The sequence below is a fragment of the Cataglyphis hispanica genome, chromosome 13 (assembly GCF_021464435.1).
Source record: "Cataglyphis hispanica isolate Lineage 1 chromosome 13, ULB_Chis1_1.0, whole genome shotgun sequence".
NCBI lineage: Eukaryota > Metazoa > Arthropoda > Insecta > Hymenoptera > Formicidae > Cataglyphis > Cataglyphis hispanica.
Window position 1 is genome coordinate 3,515,460 of NC_065966.1, and position 11,687 is coordinate 3,527,146.

The following is an 11,687-nucleotide window of genomic DNA, read 5'->3' on the forward strand; positions in this document are numbered from 1 at the left end:
CTTCTTTTTTTTTTATCATATAAATAGACATATATTTTTCGTATGTAGAGATTTTTATGTTTTTCCAGCCCAATTCAACTTTGCATTATGCACGCATATAAATATACAAAAGCATGCTTACTTACCTGGGAAATGTAAGTCGTTGTAGCTCGATGCAAATAAGTATCCCAGGACTATGTTTCCATTCGGGTCGTCCTCAGCTACATTCTTCCATTTCCATATAATTCTTCTAACGAAAAACTACACTCATTCCGCCTTTCGCAAGCGCGCGAATCGAAATGGCGCTTCGGCAATCTTCGGTTGTCTTCGGTTTCTCCCGAGATACACAATACCTATTAAAAATTAAAGGCAACAATTAATATAGCATTGATATACTTTTATTTATCGCTCTTAAAGTAGTATAATGAGGATGTAGGAATATTTCTATTTAAAGTTCTTTTCATCGAATACAAATCGAAACTATGCACTTAAACGTATGCGCGTAGAAAATGTAGAATACCATACCTGCCCGAGATACTTTAATCGAGGAATGAAATCTCGCGTTACGCAAATCGACGCGGGTCAAATCACGATCTCAAAGACTCGTTTTGTTGTTAATTATTAATTTAATGGCGAATAAAACGCATGATAAGAAACTATGCTTATATTTTTGTGCGATTTTATGCGCGATATGTTACGCGTCCTCTCCTCGCGACCGTTAAAACTCGAATGGCGGCGTTTTGATGCCGAAATTCAGATCAGTAGTCAACTTCAATCCGCATCGTTATTCACGATGTATCGATAACCGTTATGATCATGAAAATGGTCTTTTATTTTATTGATGAGTCTACATATATTTAGAATAAGAGAAATCTATATTTAAAGTAAACTAAGGGATATTTAAAATAAAATAAAGGATATAGAATTATTTACACGGATATGAAATTTTCCTATCCAATATATCGACTATGAAACTGAATGTCTGTGTGTGTGTGTGTGTGTGTGTGTGTGTAGAGGGAAAAGATATATACCCGCGTGTTTAGCCGAGAAATTCAAATCTCTCGCTACGTGACGTGAATCGACATCGGCAAGTCAAATCGCGATTCTGTTCGTCCTTAATTTAACGGCGAATAAAACGGAAAGTGTGTTTGCGCTTTCACTTTAACATGATGTAATCGCGATATTTTTCGCGCGTCCTTCCTTCGCGACTTGAGACTTGAATGGTAGCACTTCAGTGCCGTTCGACTACCTTCGACTTACTTCCGGATTGAAATGCGAATTTGAATGTCAGCTAATATCTGTCCGTATCATATCGTTGCTCGAAGTTTACGATAATAAAAATGCTTTTTATTATGCTCATGTGAACTCAGATATATTGCTAGGGAGAAATATATTTAATATAGATATATTATATAATAAGATTGCAAAATATTTTTTACTACTCACTCTTTCGAATAAATTTTAATAAATTTTAATTCGGCATATTAAGTCGTACGCATAATACATTTCGAAATGTGATCTTTATATTGCTCAAATAATGAATACGCTGTTTTGTAATGTAAATTTCGATCGGATATATATGCGATGTAAAAAAATACTAACCTGCTCACTTGCTCTTGCGAATTGTAAACATTAGTATTCTCAAGCCAAGCGGCGATCACCTGTAAACAAATTTGTTTTTATTTTTATCTTAATAAAACGAGAAAGTGATTTGTTTTCTCATTTAATCTCACCTCGTCAAAAAATTTAGCGTCCTGCTCTCCTCGCGATCGAATTTGAATGGCGCTTTCACGATGTTCGATTACCTTCGTCGCCCTTCGGCTAACGAAAGGAATATCTTACCCGCGCGATTTAAAAGCGCCATATTGACCGTTATTGTAATTTGATTATTTAGCTATTCTATTGAATATTTATGAAGGAGAGCAATCTTCAATTATCGTTTAGACACATGATTATGTACTGTATTACTATTGAGTTGGTTTGGAAATTTTTCTAGATGTTTATATTTTTTTATTACATATATATTTTATAAGAAAAGGACTGAAAAATGAACCAATATTTTTGTCATTTAATACGAAATACAAATAATTTCTAACGAATCAATTGATGAATTTACAAAACTATTTTTGCAAGAAATAAAAGTTATAAAATCAATTGTAAATTTATAATAAAAATAACGATCTTCGATGCTTTAAAAATCTAAGATAGAATTCAGATATTTGCATCAAAGAACAAAATCGATCTGTATTTCAATTTGCGACAATAAAACTGCAATGATTAATAAAATATCTTATGAAACTTACACATATCGACGGGGAACGAACATTATTAATATATAAACTTTTACTTTTAGCAGATTAAAACTTGAACTTCCCGCGGAAGGACCTCGCATGTACATCATGATACATCAGCGCCGCATCGTAAATGTACGGACGCCGTGTAGACAGGACAACACGGACGGTAAAATAATTCGTTTGGTCAAAATTATTCGATATTCTTCTTAGAATTTTGATCTGCTCGACGCAGTAAAGTCCTGCGGACAACAATCGCGACGCATTTGGTCGTAATTTTTGACCCAAGGAAAGCCGATGAGACCTATTTTTCGTCCCATTACATGAATAGAATTCGCGGCGGCGAAGAATGTCGCAGGAAGACGACGTCGGATTTTTGTACAAAACAATGAGTAAGTTTTGACATAATCTATAAATGATTCAGTCTATCAATTGCGTGATGAAATATGAGGAATTCGCATCATTGATATTCATAAAGGACTTGAAAGTACACAGTTTTGCAAATGCAAAAGACGTTTGTCGATTGTAGGTAGCAAAAGCAGCTGAGACATAAAGACGATCAGCAATTTATTTTTCCCACTTTGTAGTGATATTTAAATATCGAAAGTGCTGATCGCAAATTGTTTTAATTTACCAAGTAACGAGTGATGTTTAATAATAGAAAAATCATTTTACATACAAAAATTGGACATTTATTAAATATTGATGCACCATTTATATAATTTTCTCTAATTAAATTTCTATAATAAAAAGAATAATTCAGGAATATAATAAATTATAATTCTCTATATAATTAATATAATTATATAGAGTACATAATTCACACACAATGCATTAATTAAATAATAATTAATACTGTATATATTTTATTCACAACTTTTACAATAATTTCATAATAGTATGATAATAATATTGAATAAATAAAATATATATATATAACTTTGGATTAATAATTATATTACATTTAATACAAAATTTTCATAATACACAATTTTGTTAAAAAATTACATTTACAAATATGATATATTTATTTCTAAAAAATTGTGTAAATACATTTTATATTTAATATAATTGTTTCTCTAAAAAATATATATATGTATGTGTGTGTACATTTTTACTTTTTTACTTTTTTATATCATTATTGTACTGTCATTTTAGAATAACTATATATCATATTATCATAAAATTATAAAACTATAAAAGTTTGTGCATCAAATATCATGAAGAATATTATTATTTTATTAATGCATTTATTATTGCATTATGAATTACTTATTTTGTAATTATTAGTGTATTTCTGTACTACATTGTGTTTATTGTGCCTGCAATTTTAATGTCATTATCATTATTCTAACAATCATCTATTATTAATATTACATCAGCAAGTGCATATGATAATAATAACCTAGTTTGTTCCTTTTGTGAATACGTGATAATAACTACAACCAAGTACTTTATTATTATTACAGCTTCGTTTACTGACACATAAAATTAACCTAACATATTACCGGTAACGTAACCACCAGCGTAAGCGTACATCATAAAACATACGTATGTGTGTTCGCAAGTGACGTGCTTGATGTGTACAATATAGGGAAAGCTTTTAAAATTGTTATAATGTTTCAGTAGAGATTTTGTGCAAGAACAGTAATTGATAATTTGCGCTACAGGAAAATATTCAGATTTGCAAAATCGGAAAGGATATTGAAAATATTATGACTAGCACATGTATGTTCAGAATTAAGTACAGACATAACCTTATCATCCCTTACATTTTTCTCCCACAGAAATTTTAATCCAATTCGTCAGCAATAAATACTATTACTTTCATAAACATTATTATTTTCACATCAATATGTAGCAATGATAAACATATTTTTTTCTATATCAAAAATACATTTAGATAAAAGAAAAATTAAATTATTCTTTATAGTTGAGAGAGATCCCAAAAAGAGGAGAGTAAAACCAGTGGAATCAGCACAGCAATCTTTGCTTGACTTTGATCTAGGTGAGAGCTCGGATGATAGTGATTTTAGAATTGAGGATCATTGCGAAGAGTCAGATGATGATTCGGTAGATTCTAACGATGTTGGTAAAGGTAAGTTATTATTTATGTTGTACAATATTATAAAATTGTCTTATATACTGATAGCAAGAGAAGAATGAAATTAAAATGCACATATTGTAAGAAAAGTATTTCAAAGATAAAAAGGTTAAAGAAATTCTTGAATATTATAATATTATAATCTTACACATATAGTTTTTTATAAGTTAAAATTAAAATTTTATAAGTTAAATTTTAACAAAATATATTTTTTATAAAAGAAGAGGAAGATGCTTCTGAGGAGTCTGATGATTCATTAGATGATCCATTGCTGAGAAGAAAAGACAATGCTGGCTTAACTGTAGGAGATGTTATTGAACAAGCTCACCAGCAAGCTTTGAAGGGGGCTCCTCTCGATGAGAAATTAAATAAAATGCTAATTTGTTGTGGTTGCTTAGGAGATAGAAGTGATGACTTAAACGAGATTGTTGAATGTGATGGTTGTGGAGTTAGTGTTCACGAAGGTCTTTATTTAAAATGTATTTAAAATTATTTTTACATTATATACAAGATGTTGAATATAAACAAATTAAATTTTAGGTTGCTATGGTGTATCCGATGTAGAAAGTTTCTCGAGTACTGACTCTCTATGTCAATCAGCACCATGGTTCTGCGAAGCCTGTAGTGCGGGAATCGAAGATCCATCGTGCGAGCTCTGTCCTAACAAAGGCGGAATTTTTAAAGAGACAGATGTCGGGAAATGGGTTCATTTAGTATGCGCTCTTTATGTACCTGGTGTTGCTTTCGGCGAAGTAAGTTAATCTCATATCATATAACGCGTATCTCATATAATTTTATAAATTATGTATTTTAGGTTGATCGTTTGTCGAGCGTAACACTATTCGAGATGGCATACAGTAAATGGGGTGCAAAAACATGTTCTTTATGTGAAGATTCACGTTATGCGCGCACAGGCGTATGCATCGAATGTGACGCTGGAATGTGTCATACATATTTTCACGTGACATGGTAATACTTTCAACGAGAGAGTGCACATCTCAATTTATATTTTCAAAACTTGTGTTATAGATTGATAATATAAAATATTATTTTTGTAGCGCGCAGAGAGAAGGCTTATTATCCGAGGCACACTGTGAAGAGGCCGATCAAGCTGATCCATTCTATGCGCATTGCAAATTGCATTCTGATAAATCTCTCGTTCGTAGACGTAGACGTAATTGGTTAGCTCTGCAATTGCGTGCGCAATATAGACAACAGATGTTGAAGCAGCCCAATCATTTAGATACGGACGAACAACGTAGAATTCAAAGAAAATTGGCAAAACACAGACATAAATATTTAGCTCACAAAGCGTCACGTCCACCTCCATGGGGTAAATTAATTTTTTTTTTTTGTTATACAATCATATATTAAATATATTTCTAATAACATATTAATTACAGTACCGACACAAAAGATGCCACGCTTATTAACTACATCTGCTTCCGCTTGCCGCCAATTGGCAAAGAAAGCCGAATTGATGGGCGTAGATACGGCCGCATTGGAAGCACAAGAATCTCAGGTGGTGGCATTAGTGGACGTTAGAAAAAAATGGCATATTGCTCCCGCCTTCAGCGTAGAATTTATCGGCTATTATTTGGATCGCAATTTACGCGTAACATCTATGAAAAGACGGTTACAGGAACTTCTCGACATTAATTCGCAATTATTGAACGAACAACAAAGATTGGACAGAAAATACGATGAAGTAATGAAGGATAATGAAGAGCAGATCAAAGTGAACTTGACATTGAAAGGAAAGATTGAATTGTATCATCAAGTACTTAAGAACGCCGGTTACGCGAAGCCTCTACCATCAATCGCCGATTTAGCGAAGCCAAGGATAGCACCTACGCTTGGTAAGTTGGCATTGTTTGAATTTTTAAACTAATGAATATATGGTATATGTTTTCTGTTCTACAGGTACAGGATTAGGTGTACCTACGGCAGCCGCTTTAAAGATGGGCGTCGGATTTCCGCTGCCCGTGGGTAAAGGTGCTGAAGGTATACGCGAGGGTAGAGTGTTGAGCAGCCAGGCAGCACAAGAACAAAATCACAAAAGCGAGCTTACGACCTTGCGACATCAATGCGGTATCTGTAGACGATCGACTAATCAACATCTTCTCGCAAAGTGCGACACGTGTCACTTGCATTATCATTTATCCTGTTTGAGTCCACCTTTAGCACGAATGCCTAAGAAAACAAGACAAATGGGCTGGTGCGCACAAAAATATAAAATAACATAAACTTAATGTCTTAATTATTAGATTAAAATTTGTCAATAATGCAATTTGCAGGCAATGCTCAGAATGCGATAAAGAATCATCGGGATCGGAAGTGGAACGCGTAGACACATCAGCGCCACGCAAATTAAGGCACTGTAAGGATGACGCCAATTCGACACCTACACCACCACAGGAAGTGCAGGCAACCACAACTCCAAGCACACCTATTATGATTAAAAATTCCACTAGTAATATAACAAACATTATTGCTCCTGACACACATGCCACACCAAAAGTATTTATTTTATAAATAGTAAGATTTAGAATTCGGCGACGTTAATATATAATACACAAACAACTGTATCTTCGCAGCTAACAATTAAACCAATGGGGCCGCAACCATCAACTATAGAACTTGCACAGACAACTGAATCAATGTACAATCAACAATCTATTAATAATATCACTATAAGAGAAGGTTCACCAGAATATATGGTAGCTTCAGCAGATGGGACAGAACCTGTCTCTCAAAGAAGTGGAAAGAAGAGAAGAAGGTGTGTATAAAATAGTCTGAATAAAAAATTTTTTATTTATATTTCAAAAATATATCTAATTTATATAAAAATTTTATTAGGGAAAAACATAAGAGATATTCTCCAGATCCAATAACTGGAGTCAAACAGAGAAAAAGGAAGCATAAACGGAAAAGTTTAGATATAGAAAATCCAGAAATTCAAAGCCAACCAGAATTTCACAGAAGGATTACGATAAAAGTATTTATTTGTTTTTTTGTTTAATTTTATTAGTTTTATTGATTCAAATGTTGAATAATAAATTAAATTGAACGCAGATAAAATCAATTCCACGACCGGAAGGAGATGCAGCTTCAGAATCGAGTCCACAAATGTTTGTAGCCACTTCCACGAGTACTGAAATCACATTGCCACCACCATCACCTGTGCCACCACCAGTTGTAAATGTCCCTCCCGTAAATGTATCTGTGAATAGCAGTGGTCGCCTATCGACGGGAACTAAGAGAGGAAAAGATACGGACCTTATGACGCAATGTAATGTCTGTGATACTCCTGGCACCAACCAAAATCTCGTTATGTAAGTTTTGAAATTAACAACTCTATGACAGTTTAAATGCTTATAATTGTACTTTAGAATTGCAAGATGTTATTGTATAACACTTTTTGTTACGCGTTTAATCCTTTTTATTTTAGGTGTGACGAATGTAAGAAGTGCTATCACTTTACATGTTTAGATCCTCCTGTAAAAAAGTCTCCAAAGAGGAGAGGCTATTCTTGGCACTGTGCCGACTGTGACCCTAGTGTAAGTTCATAAATTTTTACTGTTCGTAAACAATATTTTTAAAACATTAGAGATTGATGTACTTTTCATTTTGTTATATATATATATACACATATATTAAATGCATCATATAATACATACAGAAGCCTTTAATAAATAGTTGTACAATGTAAAATATATTTTTTAGATAATTTTTCACTTTGTCTTTTTAATCGATTTACAGTATATATTTTTTTTCTTATACGTATAGTTTATAGAGACAATAAATACTAGATATGTGACAAAATATAAAGTACTTTAATCTGAAATGTATATGAATAATTAATTGATTTGGCTTCGTGAAGTGTGAATCAAGCAGAAATTATAAGCATCATCTCGACAATGCATAAATTAATATTACAGGGAAGTGGGAACAGAAAATTTTTTATCTGATGCAAACTAAATTATATTTATTTTTATTTTTGATGTTATTTTGCAGCAGATTAGAGAATGATACATTGAAGTATTCTGAACTATTTCGTGTCTTCCGCTTAAAATATTGTCAATGGGGATATATATATCTATATATTAAATGTAATAAAAGAAAAAGGTTTTTCTAGTAAACATATTTCTTTTATTTCAGGCCTCTGAAACTGAGACTTAATATCAACAATTTTCTATCTGCAACTACAATTCTACGTTGAAATAAATAAGGCATTCAATATCATTATTGTTCTTTTTTTTTCCTTTTTTTTTCTATAAAAAACACATGAAAACAAAGAAGAGAGAAATTTTGCTATAATTTAAAGAAAATCTAGTTTTATGAAAAGATCATTATTATAAACTTTCACTTGAAAATGATTTATTTGAGTCTTAGTTTAGTTTGCGCTACTTATTACTTCTTATTACTTCTTTAATCGATTTTTTCGTAATGCTTTGTAGTTTTATACTATAGTGATTCTGCGAGAAGAGATATTAAATAAATTTGTAGCAAAACATAAAAGGAATATACAAAAGAATATTTTCGCATGAGACAGAAAAGTATGATATTGTTTTAATGCAAAAATATAAAATCTAAAATAAACAAGAGCAGATATATTTAAGAAAATATTGATATATAAACAAACAACTTTTTATTCTCATAAAATCAATGCGTCAATATTACATTTTGTACATTCTAAAATACATAAATCTTGCTATTGTAGTAAATAAAACCCTAATATCATTATCTGTTTCTCAATGAAATTATCATAGAGTTACAAAAGAATCTTACAATCTGAGACAAAAAAGTAGCGCTGTAAATTATATTACATTACTCTGAAAAAATATCTTTTCTTTCATTTTGCCCTGCATAAATCCATTTCTAAAGTCCATTGCAGTCATAGGTGAATGACCTGTCATTATTACTTTTTTTACTGAAATCCAACTCGGTCCTTTACATGCTACAATTAATGCATTATTTTTTCGATCAAATCTCACTAAACCTGGAAAATGTTTCATATCAATCATATATCTTTTATTCAAAAATAGTATGCACAATGTATGTATGTGTGTGTGTATATATAATGTATATACATAATTGTATTTTCAGATAAATAATTTTTTTTTTCCTAGGAATAAACTGAAGGTTTAATTCACAATTCTTGGAATTGATTTAGTGCTGTACTGAATCATACAGGAATGACGATTGATCAATTACCTGGTACATCATTCTCCGCATTTATTCCGCTAATCGGTTTCGACGTCTGCTGAACATCGAATAATTTTACTGTCTTATCACAATACTTTGTAGTTAATGGGTACAGTCCTAAAAGACCGCGATGCAGATCATATACATTTTTTGCAGTCATCTCATTCCACTTCACCAAAGAAATCTTTGATGTAATTTTAGGTGCTACAATATGTAATCATCGAAAAATACTAATAGCAACAAATTTAATTAGTTGAAACATTGATTGTATTTTATTACTTAGCACGGCAGTAAAAAGATAAGTAAAAGACAGTAAAGTTACCATATGTTATGCCTATTTTTTCCTGAGGTCTCGAGAATGATAATATTTGTGGCAATTTTCTTATTACATCAACTAACATATTTGCACCCATTTTTGCTAACTTGACATATAATTCTGGTAGAGTTTCATCTGGATGAATATCTAATTTTTCTTGTGCTACTATTTCACCAATATCAAATCTACGATAACATGAAAATAATAAGAAAATATATTTGCAATCAAAATGGCGAATCAGTTTCAAATATATAATATTATTACATTCTTTTATCAATGAATTTTAAGTACAGATTGTTTTCTACATTTTTTATCAATTAAAGAACTGAAAGAAAAGTATAAAAATAAAATATTTATTACATTTTTATATTATGAAAAAGATCAAACGTGTATATAAATTTATCTCAAATGTCACATACTTTTTGACATTCTTTATTCTTTAAATTAAAGAATATATTTAAAAAAAAAATTAAAAGAAAAAGCTTACTTTTCTGGCATTATTTTCATGATTGTAATTCCTGTCTGTGTGTCTCCATTAATTAGGGAATAAATTATTGGAGCTGCTCCTCTCCAGCGTGGTAATAGACTAGCATGAACATTTAACATACCACTGTGATAAAAAAATAGATATATTAATGCATATATTACAATACAATCTGTCTATGTATGTATGTATGTATATGTGTGTGTGTTGAAATGGATAAAGCAACTTACAGTGGAAAAGAATTTATAATATTTAATGGTATTAAATGACCAAAGGAGACAACTATCCCGATATGAAAATCTTGTGGATCATTTTCAAGAGGCCATCGTTTAACATTGATTCCTTTTTCCTCAGCATATTGTATAACAATATTCTTTTTCCCTTTATATGCTGATACAACTTCTAATCGGCCTAATTTTTTTGTTCTGCTACATAAACATTTTTATAAAGATGTTTTGCATTTTCTTTTTTAAATAGAACCATAAAATATAAAATCAAGAAATAATTACTGATAAAGTACTAACTATTCATTATACAAACTTTGTAAGCTTTCGAGAGCAAAGTTATCCGTTCCAAAAAATAATACATTCCATGGACCATTGGTTCGAATTGAATGGAATTTTCTTTTTCGAACATGATACGTACGATTCCAAAAGGTTACCTCACGCGTTTTTCCATTACTTCTGAATATTGTGAGAAAGTACGAATATTTTGTTATTACACGCGATGAAAAATTGATATTCAACATATTGTTATATTTTTTTTTATATAGAAAATTCGCGATTATTAACATTCATACTATCGAAATGTGACATTTGCATGCACATTGATTTCGCTTTCGCTAGAGATTATTTTTCTTTATACTAGAGTAGGAGAGGATGTTTGAAAAATGAAAAGATTTAAGATTGTTTTCATATTTGTGCAATGTAACATTATTTTATCGGAGATTATATACATATAAAAAATCTTTCAGAAATTTTTGATATATAAATTATGTACGAGTTCACGTTCTTCGAACATAAATAGAGACACATGGACATTCATGAGGGTCCATGAGGGAACATAAATTATGTCATATTGTGAATGATCCATAGATGTATAAAATGCATAGATGGAACACCAGACAGCAGAATACTTATTAATTATAGATATATAACTGAATCGAATTTACCCGAAAGAAACCGAAAATCGTATTCGATGCTTATCTCGAAACCTCTTCCCTCCCTTGTCACTTGTCAATATCGGCAACTAAATGTCTCATCTATGTATTTTATATATCTATGCCCTCAACTATGGCTGGCTGAT

The 11,687-nt window shown here is 31.2% G+C and overlaps 2 protein-coding genes across 7 annotated transcripts; one reads left to right on the forward strand and one right to left on the reverse strand.

Annotated features, from left to right (window-relative positions):
* Positions 1-2,397: 2,397 nt before the first annotated feature.
* LOC126853922 (PHD finger protein 14) lies at positions 2,398-8,619 on the forward strand. 2 transcript variants are annotated; one of them, XM_050600111.1, is made up of 14 exons: positions 2,398-2,662; positions 4,204-4,368; positions 4,596-4,838; positions 4,915-5,126; positions 5,189-5,343; positions 5,433-5,707; positions 5,778-6,233; positions 6,298-6,592; positions 6,672-6,894; positions 6,972-7,153; positions 7,234-7,372; positions 7,450-7,709; positions 7,826-7,934; positions 8,536-8,619. In XM_050600111.1, exons 1-14 carry the CDS (start codon positions 2,620-2,622, stop codon positions 8,554-8,556), a joined length of 2,778 nt encoding a protein of 925 aa, XP_050456068.1. In that variant the 5' UTR covers positions 2,398-2,619; the 3' UTR covers positions 8,557-8,619. The 2 variants fall into 2 exon arrangements, with proteins under 2 accessions (XP_050456068.1, XP_050456069.1); XM_050600112.1 differs by lacking the exon at positions 2,398-2,662 and adding an exon at positions 3,803-3,998.
* A 144-nt stretch (positions 8,620-8,763) lies between these two features.
* On the reverse strand, positions 8,764-11,414 carry LOC126853961 (methionyl-tRNA formyltransferase, mitochondrial). Of its 5 annotated transcripts, XM_050600231.1 has the most exons (7): positions 11,174-11,414; positions 10,923-11,065; positions 10,613-10,810; positions 10,386-10,508; positions 9,905-10,083; positions 9,592-9,786; positions 8,764-9,376 (listed from the first exon to the last, which is right to left on the reverse strand). In XM_050600231.1, exons 4-7 carry the CDS (start codon positions 10,502-10,504, stop codon positions 9,195-9,197), a joined length of 675 nt encoding a protein of 224 aa, XP_050456188.1. In that variant the 5' UTR covers positions 10,505-10,508; positions 10,613-10,810; positions 10,923-11,065; positions 11,174-11,414; the 3' UTR covers positions 8,764-9,194. The 5 variants fall into 5 exon arrangements, with proteins under 5 accessions (XP_050456188.1, XP_050456187.1, XP_050456185.1 ...); XM_050600230.1 differs by having other exon boundaries at positions 10,613-10,807; positions 10,923-11,414; XM_050600228.1 differs by having other exon boundaries at positions 10,923-11,414.
* Between the last annotated feature and the right edge of the window lie 273 nt (positions 11,415-11,687).